This window comes from Alosa pseudoharengus, unplaced genomic scaffold (genome assembly GCF_046254945.1).
Source record: "Alosa pseudoharengus isolate Yale_2024_CS ecotype anadromous, Long Island Sound unplaced genomic scaffold, YU_APseudo_1.1 YU_APseudo_1.1_scf_21, whole genome shotgun sequence".
NCBI lineage: Eukaryota > Metazoa > Chordata > Actinopteri > Clupeiformes > Clupeidae > Alosa > Alosa pseudoharengus.
In genome coordinates, this window is record NW_027468674.1 from 30,766,337 (window position 1) to 30,785,017 (window position 18,681).

An 18,681-nucleotide genomic window follows, 5' to 3' on the forward strand; every position below is an offset into this window, starting at 1 on the left:
CTATCAAAAACAAAGGTCATTTTTGGATGGATGGATTTTTTGTGAATGTTTCTTCTTCTACATAAGATTTTAGTCATCTTTAGTTCATGTAATACTTCATTGTCAATGCACAAATTAAGTAACAGTAGTCTGAAACGTTATTGTTAATGCACAAATTAAGTAACAGTAGTCTGAAACGAAATGCTGTTTTACATGTAACCAGTGGTGCAAATAACTGACATGTCCAAATGGGCCTTGATGAAATGCGTCGCTAGACTGTTCATACACATTTTAACGGGCCAAAGTTGAAGAACTGTTGTCCGTTATTGTTCGTGCAAATATAGGCTGATTCATGTTCCCTTGCATTGTGTAACTGAGGTCCATGGCTAGTCTGGCTTTCACCAGACCAAGCTCAATCTTTTAAGAAATCAAAAAATAAATAGCGGGCAGATCAGGCTGGGTTCACCTGGCACCCGATATTGTTTAATTTTCCGATTGAGATATCCACGCTCTGGCTATTCTAAATGCAAAAATGCATCAGGGAGTTATGACAAAACTGTAACTAACAAACTAGATCCTAATAGAAAGCTGTTAGCTTCCCTAAGCTACAGGTAGGCTTATAAGGTAGGCCTATTTACAACATAAATTGTCAATAGGCTATGCTGGCGACACAAATAAAATCTCCTTTGGAAACCAATGGCTTACGCCTTACAGTATCAAGCGGACTTAAACTGCCATATTGTGGCGAAAAGTTGTAATAAAATTCATGCAGCTCCATGAGTTAAGGAAAGCGCGAATGAAGTAGCCACTTCTAAATGGGACCCACTACACAGTAGCTTAAGGTGTGTTGCTAAAGCAACCATAATGAAATGAAGGTGTCATTGTTTGGATACTTCACACACACGTGCTTTTTAATTTCACAGACTACAACTACCAAGCTGGAATCAAAGCACATCGATTCCCCTCTCACACACCCTGCACGCACTTAAAACGAAATAAACAGACGTCTAGTCTCACGCATGTATAGGCAAAACTGTATCAGTAACGTTGGTAAATCTTCCATTGCACAGAATGATTTTTGTAGCACGTGCAACAAATGACAGTCGAAAGATACAATTACAGTGCTGCTATCAATTTGCTTGGTATATCCGCATTTCTAGTTTTCTACAAATGCAATCAATCAAATTGGCCTCCATCACTCAACCAACGCTAATGGTAACATTACCTAGGTCCTTATTGATATTATAAGATTAACGTACCTGCAGTAAAAACCAAGCATGTCCGATAAACATCCTCAGATTTATGTCGGCTTCAAGAAGAAATGGGAATTACATTTCATGTGAACATCGTCCTATCCTTATTAGACGTTCTCTGCGGTAAATTACAGTCCTTGTAGGAAGCATCCATTGTTTTTTTCAACCCACTTTTAACTTCCAACAAAATTACGTCTCACTGCAACGATGCGCCATCTAGTGGACAAACGACTACTTATCGCCAATACTGGAAATGCAGCCATGATGATGGTGATGAATATTTATTATGGCTTTCTTTTAATCCTACTGAATTTGTAATTATGTATCGGCCGTTCTAATACCGATAGTATGTGGGTGCCTGTGTGTGTGTGCATGTGTATATGTGTGCACCGCCATCTACAGGCCAATGAGTGTACAGTCACTAAATGTACACATAACCTAATTTTTTTAAGACCCCCCCATGGATGAAATTCTACGAAACTTGGCATACCCCCAGAGAATGCCAGGTCAATCCATAGATATATACACTAGATGTCGCCTTGACTACTGCTGTTCATTGGAACGAATGCGTCAATCGAGACGCCATCTTGATTCAGTGATCCACTCCTCTATAATACATTAGCGTCAATCTGGGCAATGATCTAGCGAAAATAAAATCACCATAAATCGTCAAAATCTCAAGCAATTATCTAGTTTTTTGGGTTGTTCCAACTGACAGGCATGTATTTATGGTTGAGTCTAGAGAAAACTAAGCTTAAGACGATAATAAAGATACATTTTACCCGTCTAGCCCCATAGACTCCCATTCATTCTGCACTAGCTAGCGGCGGCCTCTAGAGGAACAATGAGTAAACTGCAACCAGGTTCGATACAATGAAAGTAAACAGGCTCTTCATAGACAGGCTCTGGTTGAGGCCACATACCCCTCGTCTCGTTTACTCATGTAAGTTGTAATCTCACCAGAAGTTGCTGTAGATCTGTAGAACATTTACCTCTGCTACTACATAGGCTACGCCAGTCGTTACTTTTATAATCATGGGTCAGTGCCATGGGCAAACGAGATGTAGCTGAATTCATAAATGACAAAGCCATAAGAAAGGTGATTGTTTTACGTTTCAACAACAAAGAAGCCGATCTGCCATCATTGTGAGAAGTTCCCAAATTTGTCGCTAATCGCTAAAAAGGTTTTCTATCGCTGGGGGTGGCCAAACGTCGCTAAATAGGTAACACTGACAATACAGGAGAACTAGTTTAGCGCTTCAGATCCCTGTACAAAGATGGCGGCGGTGTTGACGCATGCTGAGAAGCAGAAGGCGACATCTAGTGTATATATCTATGAGGTCAATCATACACATAAAATTTGGTGCAGTTCTGAACATCTTAACTGAAGATAGGGGCAATTAAAGCAGAATAATATTGCATTTTCATTTTTTACCGGGGGGGTGCAAGGTTGATGTGGGCCCTTGAGACCAACATACCATAAAATATTCTTCATCCTCAGTGCCACGGTTCAGGTAGTTATTTAGGAAAAACTGCTTTTTTTGCGTTTCGGGGGGCCCAGCACGGGGGTAGAGTGGCCCCCAGGGACGAAACGAAATTTTTCCGTAAAAGTCTAGTGGGGCTACATACCCACCAAATTTCATGTGCCCCGGTGGTTCGGTGTCCCGGGTATAGTTGACCAAAAATTCAGGAAGTAGATGACGGGAAAAAAAAAAAAAAAAAAAAAATTGACAATCCCTATATGACCGCTTCGCTAGCTTCGCTAGCGGCGGTCATAATGATCTAGTGTTACAACTGTGAGACAGAAGCTTCCTAAATTCAGCATGAAGGCACAGCTATGCAACATAAATTTATGCTTGAAGGTCATCTATAGTCTTCCAAGCCTGTGGGGATGCTTTAATAGAAATTACTCATATTTTACAAGTTAGACACATAACTGAGAAAAAAAGACAAGACTGTACAAAACTAACAATAAAATGCACTGACAAACACATGAATCCCACTTCCACATATGGACACATATAAATCCAGGCTCCCAGTGTTGGCCTACTACACATGAATCTACTGATGTACACACAAAGGCAAATGCTCATCATTTAACTAGATCTGGAAATCACTTCAGAGGACCTGTTTCTATGCCAACCAATGACAAGAAGGGAAAATAGGGGATTAAGAGAGGCTTGACCTTACACACACACTTATACACACAAACACACACACACACACACACACACACACACACACACACACACACACACACACAGAAATATGAATTTTCACACATGCACAACATCACATATTACACATTACACACACACACACAACATAAAACATTACTCATAAACACACACATATCCCCAAGAAATATAATGTTAATTTTTTTTTCTGCCACATGCATACCTGTACAACTTGCATTCGAAAACATTCCTTTTAGCCTTTTGAGGACTTTTATTGAATGCAGAGGCCCTCTAGTGGCTAACACGTAAAAGTGGAATACAGAGATTTGTTTTCAGTTGTGGTCGTGCCGTGTGTGAGTGAACATGCAAAGTTCAGTAAGGTAGGCGGAGGCTGCAGGCAGAGCACCACATATTCAAAGAGAGAAACAAAGGTAATTTGAGGACACACGCGCGCGCGCACACACACACACACACACACAATTTCCTGAGGTATGGCTGCTTCCTGGACGCAGCAGAACAGGCGCACAGGCACAGAACACACCACAAAATGTTCAGACATGTCATAGATTTCACAACCACATAAAAACATCTCTTCTTCTCTCTGTCTCTCTTTCACTCTCAGACCATCTATTCCCTCTTCGCCTCTTTGCACACACGCACACACACACACTGGATTGTCCCAAAGGGAGCGGTGTGACTGAAGAGGAGCTCTGTGTGTGCATTCGGCAGTGCAGTAACAGTACAGTGCCACTCACACAGTCCTGACAAAGAAAGAAGCCCAGAGGCAGTAGTATTCTGCAGGCAGAAAGGCTCTCTAACACACACACACACACACACACAGCAACAACAACAACAACAACTGCATTTTATCCCAATCCGTGAATTAGTGAAACACACAGAGCACACAGTGAGGTAAAGCACACACTAATCCCGGCGCAGTGAGCTGCCTGCTTCAACAGCGGCGCTCGGGGAGCAGTGAGGGGTTAGGTGCCTTGCTCAAGGGCACTTCAGCCGTGGCCCACTGGTCAGGGCTCGAACCGGCAACCCTCCGGTTACAAGTCCAGAGTGGGCCACGGCTGCCCCATGACTGATTGATTGATTGAGTGTGACCATGTTGATACTCACACTAACCTCATATGCTATTTTTTACATGTGTGTGTGTGTGTGTGTGCGTATTCACCTCATTGCGTATGTGCACTCCACCTGAATGTTTCCTATGTGTAGCCACATATGTATAGTATGTGCACATGCATATGCACTATGGTAACACACAACAAACAGACAGCAGACACAAACACATTCCTTGATAGTAGCATACTAATGGCAAAATGTCTACAGCACATCTTCTTCTAATAAGGGCCTTCTTCACGGTGCCATGTCTGCAAGGATGATGACATATATCATTAATAAATGCTGTGGTATTTATGGAATATTCCATCAGTGGGGACATGCTGAGGCAGTCCAACAGACTCACGTAGAGGACATAAATTTGTGATGTGGACTGAAGGTTATACATGGGGCAACTTCTTAAGCAATGTTGCCAGGCAATAACATCACAGGTTTCTAATGTTCTCATTTGATGATCACGACTAGCTACCTATAAATGACAGAAGTTCTATAGATAAAATGTGTTGATATTATGTTCTCATTTGATGATTGTGACTAGCTGCCTATAAATGATAGAAGTTCTATAGATAAAATGTGTTGACTAATATCAGAAGGAAAGTGTTCAAAAACAGGATTGGTCAGGAACACTGGAACATCACTGGACAAGTTGCTCTGTGTGCTCGAGCTATCATCTGGTTTTCTTACAAGAACAGTGCTTAGACAGACTGCAGATGACATCTCAATAATGGCAGCATTGAAGTCATGATAAATGTATTGTAAGGTAGTAGTTTCACTGTTGTGTAACTGCAGCAGTGGCCCAGACCTCTGCTAAAAACACCCCCACACAGATCTTACCGTATGCACACTAACACACACACACACACACACACACTCACACACATTTTTCATACACGTTTTTATGTGTTTCAAGAGCAAACACCCACTCACACATCATAAACTGTGCTGACAAGTATCACAGTATTATGAAGCTGGATCTCACGAATCTCACGTCCCGAGAAGGCATGTGCACACACACACACACACACACACAAACACTGCACCTAAAGCGCGCTCTCTCTCTCTCCCTCTCTTTCTCTCACACACAAAAATACACACGTGTGCTCCCCTAACCACATAATTAATTCTGAATTATGTATCAAGCTATTGCAAAGCCCCAAAGAGCACAAAATAGCATTTCCTCATTTTAAAGTTATCCTAACCAGGTCTGAAGCCACGCTTAGTATGCTAGCCTACAGTAACCCACAAGAAATCAAAAATCGCAGCTCTAACAGTTTTTACCATGGCATAACAAAAGTGATACGTTAAGGGACATTAACTGGAAGTCGCATTAATCGTTTTACGGATCTCACGTACCGAGTAGGCATGTGTAGGCACACACACACACACACACACGGCATATGTAGGCACACACACACACACACAGACACACACACACATACACACACACATACATACACATACATACATATACACACACACAAACACACACATACACACACACACACGGACCATACAATTAATTATTTATTAGCCTATAGACAAAACTTCAAGCAAAAACATTAGAATTCTTAATTTTCTTACATGCACGCAAAACACCAACCATACTTGACAAGCTTCCTCTTTTTTGTTAACAGGCAAGTACTGCAAAGTAAAAATAAAAACACACGTTTTCATGTCTGCCTTACATTCTATGTGCTTACATTGTATGGCTTTGGTTTTTCTATGGAAAAAATCGACAACGTGCTTGTCATACTGCAATTTATCTTCCTGTTGATGTAAGATAATTTCCTGTAAAAGAGAGAGACGAGTATGATGAAATGCCAGATTCATGCTTAGGAAGCATCACTCTACCAAACACTGCACCTAAAACGCCCTCTCTCCCTATCTCTTTCTCTCACACACAAAAAAAACACACATGTATGCTCCCAACACCCCCCTCCCCACACACACACACACATTCACACACACACACTCCATTGCAGGGAGTTTCACTGATGTTCTAGCTCAGGATATCCTGTACCACTGCTTGCTATTGTCTAGCAGACATTTCAATATGAGTGTGAGGGAAACCGCCAACTGTAAGCAAAAACGGTACTTAAACACACTTCAACATGCTCTTGGTAAAAGCACTGATTAATTACATGAGACTCGTTTATTTAACAACCATCTCTCCCTCACACACACACACACACACACTCTCTCTCTCTCACACACACACACACACACACGTAGGCCTACATACACAAACACGCACACACACAGACACACACACACACACAACATGTGTACTTCCAGTTACAGAGGGCACTCAGCAGATAAAAAGTGTGTATAAATAATTTAGATAGCCTACACCACCCACGTTTTGGGCTGCAGCAAGCTAAGACGACGTGTGTTCATTCCAGCGGCACTTCAACGCTGATTCCTAAGCAGCTCCAGTTGTTGAAACGCGGAAAGCAAAACAGCCGTTCTCAACGGTCAAAAAAATAATTCTGTGAACGTCTTTACTTATGAATTAGATTCGGTGCTAGGAAAAGGTTGTCAATTATTCATAGTCTCTCAGCATCGTTCTGTTGTCAGCTGATACCGCTAGGCAATGCAGCGATTGCATGTCAGATGTAGAGAGAAAGTTCTCTTACAGGTAGTTCACAGGGACAGAAAGAATGATCTATGTATTATGTATCAAGCTATTGCAAAGCCCAAAAGAGCACAAAATAGCATTTCTTCATTTTCAAAGTTATCCTAACCAGGTCTGAAGCAACGCTTAATGTGCTAGCCTAACCCACAAGTCGAAAATCGCAGCTCTAACAGTTTTCACCATGGCATAACAAAAGTGATAGCCTACGTTAAGGGACATTAACTGGAAGTAGCATTAATCGTTTTGCAAAGAGCTCAAATGTACTCCTACCGTAGTTCTCCTCCTCCATCCTGCGCCGATGGTTGTGTCTCTCTTCTGACAGCGAGTCCACCTATACCCAGGTTCTTCAGAATTCCGCTTCTCTTCTTCTATTTTTGGACTTTACCACGTTTCCTCTCAACACTCTTCCACAAGCAGCATCCGCGAGGACGGCCACACACGAACACGCGCGTTCACCGTCTTTCTCGTACAGGTGATCTTCGCGGATATGTGGACTGCAAACTGTTCGTGACGGAGATTCCGCTCATGAGAGAGTGAGGTCATGCACTGGGGTAGATGTAGATGGGACTTTACTCGCTGAATATCTCTAAAAGTTATTAAGTATGGCGTGATGGATTTTTTTTATTTGACCTAGGCTACGCCTAGATTTGCACTAGCCATTGTATTGTAACCAAGCGTGAAATTCAGGAAAAATCAACAGAACTAGAAAATACCGGATAAAACGTGAGATATATTGGGTGCAATGTAGCCTAGGCTAGCCTAGTCCTACTGACTTCAATGATTTATGAAACGGGTGTCGAGATGGGAATGAAATATAAATGTTCTATGCTGTTATATTACAGTATAGGCCTAATTAAATGGGAGAACTGAACTCCATGTGACACCCCAATAAATAAAGAACTGAGTTGGGTGTTCAGACTCTTGTAGCCTACACTGAATAGTCTTAATTCCTTCATCACACAATTTAAAAGCACATTTATACAGCACACTATTACATCTGTGGTAGCCTAAAAATAAGATGTTCTTCCTTTATCGTTTCAAAATAAAAAGACAGGCATGCTTGGCAAAAGTTATACTTCAAACCTCTGAACTCTGCATGAAATATATTGTTATGTTTAGTGATAGTAGGCTAGGCTAATTGCTTTTCTCAAAAAGACAATGTCAACCTTGTCCAGCAGATGTCAGCGTAGCCTACCCTTTTGGTGGACAGGAGGGATTTTTGATGCAAACTGCAACAGTCGTCCATGTGTAAGGCTATTAGACAACATTTCTGTTATAATATACCTGAGATATAGTCGACCTTAAATGGCCTGGTCTACCCTGTTTTTTTTATTTACACTCTTAAACTGCTCAGAAGTAATGAGTGCTATTCAGTTGAGGCCCAGTCTGATTGAACTTGTAATAGGACATAATCATGTCAATTAATCATAACTGGTGAGACCCTGGTGAGATAGCCGAACCTGTTTTAAAATTTCAAAAACACTCACTGTATAACTAATTAGACACATGTGACCTGGTCTGACATCAAACCACTTAAAAAAAAAAAATTGTTAAAAGGGGGTAACAAGTGTCAGTTTAAGTACAAGAGTGATGTATGTGATGTGATGTATGTCATATGAATTATATCACATACAAGACAAAAGTAATTTAGTTTAGAGTGGTTTGTTTTTATTGTAGGCCTGATGGCATGTGCACAGCATATGAGTCCAAGACAAATTTCCTTTGGGACAATAAAGTATATTGTATCGTATTGTATCAATATGTTACAAAATCTGCCACTTACCTCTAACAAATGGTAGTTGAGACCAGAGTGGAATTAGAAAAGTCATATTCTATAGAGTGGGCAGTTTCTTATGACTCTACGCTTGACTCAGATGTCTGCAAAATATTCAGTGGTGTCTACTACTTCAACCGAAAAAAATGTTATGAGACAAAATTCAAGACAAAATGACAGAATAAACATGTGGAATAAAAACCCTTGGGACAAAATGTTATTTCTTTTGACTGTCATTGTTCTTCCCATCATAAAAGTGTTCCATCCAAATCATTAGGCTTTACAATGCTAACTATTAGCCATACTATCACAAAGGGTTAAAAGACTGAAAATAAGGCCACAGTGCACAAATTGGACAATCATCATTAACTCTAGCAAAGCAGTGTATCCCCCTGTTTGGATTATTTGTTATTTTTTTAAGGAACATAGAAAATTGCAAAAACATTCCCTCTGGGCGCAGATTTCACATTTTCTGCATAGTTTCCCAGCTGAGTATATCACCACAGCCTCCAAAGGGCTTTTGTCTGGCTCTTTAAAGAGCATTGCACACACACACACACATGCGCCCTCACACACACAAACACACACATATGTACGTATACAGTGCTCTCTTTCTCTTTTTTTGGGAATAAGGAGTCTGCTCACTCTCTACTCTCCATGTTTCACTGGGGCAGGCAGTACCCAAGGCCAGGTCATCCTGCATGCACACGGCAGGGCAGGAGCATCCAAGGCCACAACACGCTGATTACTTCCAGCTTTCCAGAAAAATTAACCTCCAGTGACTGTTATCTCACTTACAGTGAAACTGCCCCTAAAAGTCTGTGAAAGAAACTCATAACACCAGGGCCATCTTTATATTGGATAGTGACAATTCACACTGCTTAACAGACACTGAGACAGGTCAAGGAAGTCCTGAATATAATTCTCTCCATGTTCAGCTTGTTCCACCCGTATTTCCCTATTATATCCATGGACACAGAGACTGTGGCTAAGCTGATAAAAAAAAATACAGCCATTCTTCAAGAGGTCTCACTGAGGGGGGAAACAGAGTAAACACATCCAAGATCCATAAACGTGAAGAATTCCTACAGGAAATACTGAGATGTGCAAATATGGGCAAGTGTCCATCCGAGCCAAGCTGGAGGGGAGGTATAAAGGCTAATCATGGAGGAACTTCCTTCCACATCAACAAACAGGCCTAATCCATCTGTCCTCTATCGCTATTCCTGTCCACATGATCCCATTGAGGTGGCTGTGGGGGAGATCTGTGTGATGTGGCTGAAGAACATCACTCGCTTTTCTGCAAACTCACCCTGGCCTGCGTGGGAAACCTCAGGCCCAGTCACGAGCAGGTCTGCCCAAGGCTCTAGGCGCCGGATGCCTCACCGCCACTGCTTTTGTTATGGGACCTCAGGGCCCACAGGCGGCCGAGGAGGAAACCCCAGGAGCTATAAAGGGATGCTCCTGTCAGGCCTCAGGGTCCCAGTGTTTATTTACACGCCTTAGGAATACATATTTTGGAAAAAAGTGTCAACTTGTCGTTTCAACCTTGGCCACTGAAACTGGATCATTAATGGTGTCAGTACCTCTGTGTCTAGTTGAGGTGATGACTACCTTGGAAACATAGCTGCCGTTGCGGATAAGCCTTGGGCCCATGTTCTCATTTGGTGCTGAGGTAACTGGTCTTTAAAATTACCTGGAAATGGTCAGGCTCATATTAGTGACTGTTAGTTGAGTTAACAGTGAAAGAATGTTAACACCCTTGCCTTAGTGGACGCTCGTAACATATTTTGGTCAGAGTGTACCACATCAGGATCCTTATCAGTGTCATATTCAATTTCTACTCATTCTCAAGTGTGATTGAATTTTTTACATACCAATGGTGCAGATATGGTATCTTTTGTTTTGAACTGAATGTTCCAGCTGAGAGATCAGACTGTTGTGAGTGTAAACAGTGATGATAAAAACAGTTTAAGAAGACACCATTTTTGGTTTAGATGGATGTGTTCTAAACTTGAAAACCTAAAATCATGGCATAAAACTGTGTAGGAAATCCAAATACTTGTATGAGAAATCTCACGTCTCACTGGTATTATTTGTGCCTGGTTATTGCAGCATTATTCTTGAAGCTCAAAGGCAAAGTATAACTTAAAAATGTACCTTTGTCAGTAAATACACTCCACTTCATGAGTACACTTCATGTATTTCATGAAAACTCACTGAGAGACTTATTTACTCACTCAATCAGCCTTCTAGAATTCAACAACCCATGTCTCAGTAGAACATCAATAAAAATGTCTGAAAATCAAGTTTTTGATTTTACATCCTCAGCATACAAGGAGCTGAATCAATGCTCTAACTGCCTCTGGTGATACAATAGAATGACATGATGGGAAACTATTCATGAGGCACATGTTGAAACCAAAAAAGTAATTATTTTGAAGGACCAAGCTTGAAGATCAAGAAGATCTTATTCTTCAGAATCCAAATAATATCACAATCTTCCATGTGCAACCCATTTTATAGAATACCTTAATCAGGGGGCAGTGGTAGCGTAAGGGCTAAGGAATAGCTTAGGCGCAGGGCTAGCGTAGCCTTAAAAGATGTGGGTTCAATTCCCAGCTTTGTTTGAGCAAAACAACCCTAGTCGCTCTGGGGACAATCAGCCCTTGTAATATAATTGACATAGGAAAGTTGCTTTGGATAAAAGTGTATGCTATATGAATAAATGCAAATGCATTAATCGTAAAAGTTTCTTTACATGGAATTTGATCAAAGAAATATCAATGGAATAAGATAAATGATTATGCTTCTATATGTCAGTTATTATTATTATTGCTGGATTATTTTTCATGCTGTCATTCTGTCCATTACCTGCAGGGTGCTATTGGGGACCATTGGCCACTGGATGCTGTGGACCCAGGCAGACAAGAGCAGGTATTTCCTGTTGAGCCCTGAGGGGCCCGTGTGGGACGGAGCCAAAGGATGACGTAAGGTACGTGGCGGAGTTGGCAGGAGCTGTGGCAAACGCCACGGGATTTTCCGAGCCTTATTCCTATTTACTTATTCCTCTCTTGCCTGCCACCTCTTCCTCCTCTCTCACTTTTTCCTGCGTTCAAAGTGACACAGGGAGCAGGTTTTTTTTTCTGAGCTCTGAGTGGAAACAGTGGAGAGTCTCCAGACAAACAGAGTGAGCATTTTACTGTCCCCCAGTGAAGAGCAAACTTTACAATCACCCAAAATAAATGTCCAAGACTTGAAGCGCAAAATCCACAAAACAGAATTGATGCATTATATTGCTGCTACAGTGCATTTCTACAATAGTATGCTGAAATGTCCACAGTTTCAATAATTTGCCATATGATGATGATTATGGCTATGGCCTGCATGTACATAGTCATAAGTGTGTTTACTATGTATTAAAATAACAGAAGAAAATAAAGAAAACACAGATAAAGATGGACACAATGAACTAATACAAATGTTGATATCATGTAATTCACTGACTTTTAAAGTGTGCAAATGTTTTCATTCCCCACCAAACAAATAGTGTAACATAGCCTAACTATGTTTTTAAATGGTTGGTGAAAGTAATGGTTTGGTGAAGGTGAACCTTTGTGGTCTGTGCCAGGCCAGACTGCTGATCTGCTTTGGTGATACCTGGCCTCTGCTGATGCAGCTGTATCTGTGTGGGCTATGTGTGTGTGTTTTCACAAGTGGCTGAGAGAAAAGTGTGGCAGCTGTAGTCTAAAATATGCCCTCATCTTTTGCCCTAGCACTTTTGCACCCCCCCCCCAAACACACACACACACACACACACACACACACACACATACACACACACACACTGCACACTGCATAAGTCAAAGCCCTCTTGTTTCTATGTCTGATTTCTGACCTTTATTTGATCTTTCTATTCTTCCCCAAATGTCTTCGAATCAATGACCACACTGGTATGACATCAGCTGACTGTCGCATCTGGACAGAGAGAAAATCACACGCCGGAGGAGGAGGACCTTCACCGCACAGTCGCCCACCGCTGGACGTTTCTGGATGGGTGGGAGGAGTCCGTCCGGGCAGCCTTAAAAAATGAGCCCGACCGCGTCAGACAAAAACAGACCCATACAAGGCAGTCAGGGTAGAGGGCACGGGTACACAGCGAGAAGTAGCACAGGTTGTCTGCAAACGTTAGCATTACACGCATGATTGTCTCAATCTGGCAGAGATAGTCCATTGCGCACCAGAGAATAATATTGTGTTGAGACTATCGGAAGAGTGTTATTGTTATTGTAGTAAGGGAAGTGTCAAGATATTTATTGTTAAGGGGGATCTGTAAATCTATTGATCAGCATTTAGAAAGTCCACAGGCGTTCATACCTTTATCACCTGTAAGATTAACTCACCAAGCGGGAAATGCCGTACGCAGTGAACAGCTTCTTTTGCACGCTTGTTGTGCTTATTCTCTGGCAAGTGGAGGAAATCGCTGAGGCGTGCAGCTGTTCTCCTGTACATCCTCAACAGGCTTTCTGCAACGCCGATGTTGGTGAGTAGATGACGGTAGGAACCCACAGAGATCCGACATTTCACCCTTGTTCAATGCTTTGGGACTTCGGTCCAGCGCAGTCACATAAGAGGACTTTAATTGACAGGAACTCGCATGTGGTGTCAGTCACTGAATATTTTTTCTTAGCATATTCCATTATTTGTGTATCTGTTTTGTGTACTTGTATTTTCTCCTTTGACGTCTTCAGGTCATTATTTTTTTTTACGGTGGGCGTCACCTCACCTGAGGAAGTGACATTATTGTCATAAACAATGACATCGGGAAATACATGAGAAATGATGTTCTCTATTATTAACGTAGGCCTACTCTGTTGTGTCTCAATAATTGTTTGAAAAAAAAAAAACTCTCAGAGGGATTGTTGATTGTTCAAAAGGCTATTGGCCAAGGCGTGTAAACATTCACAGTGCTGCGTATCCTGTTTAACTCTGCTGCACCCTCGTGCCAGTTTTCGAATGCCTTGTCTCTGGGCGCAAGATAATTTGATGTTTCTTTATGAGCATGACGTTATCGTTGACCAGACAGTCTCACACTAAGGGTTAAACACTTGACCTCGTTTTGTTCACCACCCTTTGAGTTTCCTTGTGACGTTTACATAAGGTCAAGCTAAGGTTTGCCTCTTTATTAAAATCTCATGTGCGTAAAATGTGGACTTTCCATTTCTGGATGGTAATAATTGGGTAATAGTCTTCTTCTTCTTCTTCTTCTTCTTCTTCTTCTTCAGGTGCTGTCACAAGTGGTCATGTAAGGTTGACCTGAATAGACACTTGTGCAGCTGTTGTATTAGTCTTTTATCTGAACATTTGTATCTTTTTGACCTACCTAGTTTATTGAAACAACAAGTCAGATTGTTGTGATACCTGCTATCAAGCAGAGGATTTGGTTTAGAAACGACAGTTTCCCAAACATAAATGTTTGGAAATTCTGCTTGAATAACTATTGTTATGATGGGCGCCTAGCCGCCTACTAGTGATTGTATGCAGAAGAACTTCTGGGACAGGGGCTTGGGGGTGGTGTTGGTGGAGATGATAGTTAAGTTTCACTTCACAGTGAACACTCACAGACAATTAACTTTGTCTATGTCTTTGAGCTCTTGGTGGTTTAAGGCAGTCTAATGTGGAAGACATGTTTGTGGTTGCAATACGTGTGTGTGTGTGTGTGTGTGTGTGTGTGTGTGTGTGTGTGTGTGTGTGTGTGTGTGTGTGTGTGACTCAGTAAATGTGAAACCAGTGCTCAGGTCATTAATCTAATAAGATTTAAATGATTTCAACATACAACCACCAGGAAGATCAGAGGTGAATGTTGAATCTGTGCCTCACTCCTCTCGCCATAACAGACATCTCAGACTAGGCTTTGGATGCCTGGTCTGACTGGTGTGGGAAAGATCTGAAGGAAGGCTGAGTCTTTTAGTGGTTTACTGGCTTCAAATAAAATAGTGAGTCCTTCCTGGCCCAGTGATAGCAGACAAGTGCCAGGCTATGGCTATGGTTGTTTGGGTAGTGTGTGTGTGTGTGTGTGTGTGTGTGTGTGTGTGTGTGTGTGTGTGTGTGTGTGTGTGTGTGTGTGTGTGTGTGTGTTTGTACAGCGTACCTGTGATGTGAATGTATTGGCACTCAGCATCCAGATCAGGACAGGCCTGTGTACGTGGCAGTGGCTCTAGAGAAAGAGAGAGAGAGAGAGGGGTGAAAAAGGAGAGATATCCCATGATGGAGTGTTCAGATTATCTCTCTCTCTAACTCTCTCTCTCTCTCTGTGATGGTTCTGGTAGCAGGTCAATACAGAGCTGATGGGTGGTGCTGCCGGAGTTGCAGGTCTCCAGGAATGGCAGGAATGCCGTGAGTCCCAATGGGGTTTTCCCACCCGGATCAGACCTAATTCAGCGGGACAGTGCCCTCGCCAGAGGCCAGTTCACAGACCCGCCCTCCCCACCATAGCGTGGCTGGAAGGAGGCGAGGGTGAATCCGGAGCCAGCAGCGCTGGGAGGAGGGGGGCGTGTCAGGCATGGAGAATGCATCTGGCTCGCTGAGTTCTGGACGGGCCCGAAAGGAAAAAGCAATGAAAGTAGATGACCTTTCAGAAATATGTGTGGCATTCGACTTGAAAAAAGGCCCTCTCTGTGTGTCTCTGTGTTCTGGCTGCTCAGTTTGCCTTACCTCAGCCCACTGGATTGTGAATAATGGTGTCGATTTGACGCAAAGATGTTTTTGGTTCTGCCACATCTGAAGGGCCTGGGCCGCATTAGAAGCCCCGACTGGTCTCGCCGTCTGATTCAAATGAAAACGGCATATTTTCATTCCAGTGGTCGCAACAAGATGGCTGCCTTTTGTACCTTAGCTGAATAGCTGAATTGAATTACTAAAGAACTCTCATTGTTGGTTATCCGAGCTTTGATAGTCGATGGACAGAGAGGAAGAGCATTCTTTAGTGTGTTAGTACAGTGACCTGCCAAGTGCAGGACCACCCACCGGTCTGTTGACTTTTCAGATGTCCACTTTGATCAAATTAGACAAAACAGAACATTTAGATAAAAATGTACCTCAGTACCCAGTAAACCAGAGACTTTTTAATGAGGAGACACTAAAAAAATCATCCATAGAAATGCATGGGGTTAGTTTGTAACACCAATATGGCAGTTGTCTACACATATCCCGACTTGTGAATACATTGGGCCAATCATGTGGTGTGTTGTGAATACATTGTGCCTATCATGTGTTGTGATCTCGCCACTGGAGCAAGGTTGGTGTTGTGTCGAAATAGATGCCCGCTAAGTGCCCAAAAAGTGTTGCAATATGGCCGCCTAGTGGAGGGACTTGCCTAAAAGGACTTTGAGTAAACTCAGTGATTTATAAGACATCTCTTGTTTTGGACTTCAGCCGATGGCTCTTAAGTCTTACCCAGTGGTAAGGCTCAGTTGAAGAAACACGTTTTTATAAGCTTCCAGATTTAATGAGCATGAACAAAGCAGAACTTAGCAAGCAGAGCGTGCTAGCTTTGATACCCTGTATCTCAGACGCTAGCTAATTCGCTTTGCAGAATGCTTTGCAAATGCACAGTTGAGGATGGTGTTGGTGCCAAGCATCTAGAGCTGTCTATTCCCATCCCCCATTTTGTCTGATGGGAAAAAATGAGGGAGCTGATAAGTTATGATCTCTTGCATTGGCAGCAGAATACTCCTTTTCATTTTTCATTGGCTTATTCAATCATCGGGTTTCTTGGGAATACCACACCTTCCCGTTCACCACAGAGCACTGGTGAATAGAGATACAGTATAGCTCTATTTGTGCAGCCAGAAGGTGTTCACCACAGAGCACTGGTGAATAGAGATACAGTATAGCTCTATTTGTGCAGCCAGAAGGTGTTCACCACAGAGCACTGGTGAATAGAGATACAGTACAGCTCTATTTGTGCAGCCAGAAGGTGTCCAGTCTAGAGTGGTCTCTGAATGTTATCTCTGCATGTTGCATTATAATGCATTCTACACCACTTAACTGACCAACTACTACAAGTTGCACAACATGAAGGGAAGTCTAAGAGACTTCCTCAGTATGAATGTGGAAGGCTGTCGAGGCTGATTGAAAAACTGAATGATAAACAAAACTATTATGTCCTGGCTGGACACTTTGTTTATCTTCGTGTTTGTGTGTGTGTGTGGGTGTGTAAGAGAGAGTGTGTTGCCAGGGACCTAGTCTTGGCTGGCATTCAGAAACAGCCAAGAAACAGCATCACTGGTGCCCAGTGATGCCTTGGAGAGTGAGTAGTTGGGAACTGTGTGTGTATGTGTGTGTGTGTGTGTGTGTGTGTGTGTGTGTATGAATGTGTGAGGGTTTGTGTAGAGGTATGTGAGGTATTCTGGCAAAGGGTCACCACATCGTCCGGGGTGTGTGTGTCCGAGGGGCCAGGGCGGGTGTGGCACTGAGCATTCCGAGGAAGTGGTTGGGGACTCTTCTTGAGGGCCGAGGGCAGGACGGGGAGAAGAGAAGCGAGGGAACAGAGAGTGACGGAGGGGAAGAAAACTTTCCCGGGCTTGTCTGTTTTTTGGGTGGAGTGGGAACACTCACATGCCACACACACACACACACACACACACACACACACACACACACACACACACACACACACACACACACACACACACACATACAAACACACACACACACACATACACATACAAACATACACACACACATACACACATACTGCTGGAATGCCTGGCAGAAGCTTATAACGCTGGTGCCAGTGCCTTGACATCAAAGAAGCCTACATTTCTGACATAGGTGGAGATGAGGGACATGAAATGGCCATTTGAGAAACACACAAGGCTTCATCCTGAACTCTCGTTCAGGTGCTTAGCTCACCGTTGGCCACCGTCCCTCCACAATGGCCAAGAAACAAACAGAAACTGGCCTTCCGTCTGGGCTGGAAAGTCACTCACTGTTCCAGTTAACATTTGCTAAACTGTTTTGTCTGCTGAGTGAATGATGTTTCACGTTAATGATGTATCACATTCCTTCCCAGATTACTCTGGGCAAACAAGTCACAACACCAGTTTGTGCTTTGATTCTCACGGGACGCAAACCAGCAACAGTTGTGGTGCCGAGCAGTCAAGGACTCTTGACAAATATCTACAGTGTTTTTGTATGTGATGTGTGTGTCAAGCTAAATCTTGAGAGCCTGATTATCTGTGTGTGTGTGCAGGTGTGTTGTGACTTGTTGTGCCCCCCCCCCCCCTTGCTCTCTTGATCTCTCCATCTCTCACAGATTTTGTGAAGGAGGCAGAACTAGAGCAACAGGCTCCAGGAGTGGAAAAAGTTCTAAAAATACAGAAGCGGGGGCCTGGGGAAGTTTGGTCATGTGTCAGCGACTCTCGCAGGACTCGGAAAGTGGACGGACGCGCATGACAATTGAGCGGCTTTAAAAAAACACCTCCAGACCCCAGCTTCCTTTGATCCTTCCTCTCCATCCTCCTCCTCCTCCTCATATTTGTATAGTGTTACATAAAGTACTCAGCTTCATAAAGTCCAGGAGCTTTTATTTGTCCCAAAAACCCTTTTAAAATGTCTATTTGCGGCAGCTCGTTGAGTAAGAACTGCTTCCTCGTCGGGTCGGGCAGGGCAGGGAAAGTGGAGGCTGACTTCAGGTGGAGGAGGACTGCTTTTTCATACACCAGACGCTAG

General features: G+C 42.8%; 2 protein-coding genes across 2 annotated transcripts in view; one reads left to right on the forward strand and one right to left on the reverse strand.

The window, feature by feature from the left end:
• The window catches only part of cyth1b (cytohesin 1b), an 83,225-nt gene extending 75,555 nt beyond the window's left edge, over positions 1-7,670 (reverse strand). The window contains exon 1 of the mRNA XM_076298594.1: positions 7,443-7,670. Coding sequence (XP_076154709.1) covers positions 7,443-7,461 — 19 coding nt within the window. The 5' untranslated portion in view covers positions 7,462-7,670. The remainder of the gene's footprint in view (positions 1-7,442) is intronic.
• A 5,390-nt stretch (positions 7,671-13,060) lies between these two features.
• timp2a (TIMP metallopeptidase inhibitor 2a) overlaps positions 13,061-18,681 on the forward strand; it is a 17,426-nt gene continuing 11,805 nt past the window's right edge. Inside the window, exon 1 of the mRNA XM_076298597.1 lies at positions 13,061-13,489. Within this exon, the coding sequence (XP_076154712.1) occupies positions 13,360-13,489 (130 nt within the window). The 5' untranslated portion in view covers positions 13,061-13,359. The remainder of the gene's footprint in view (positions 13,490-18,681) is intronic.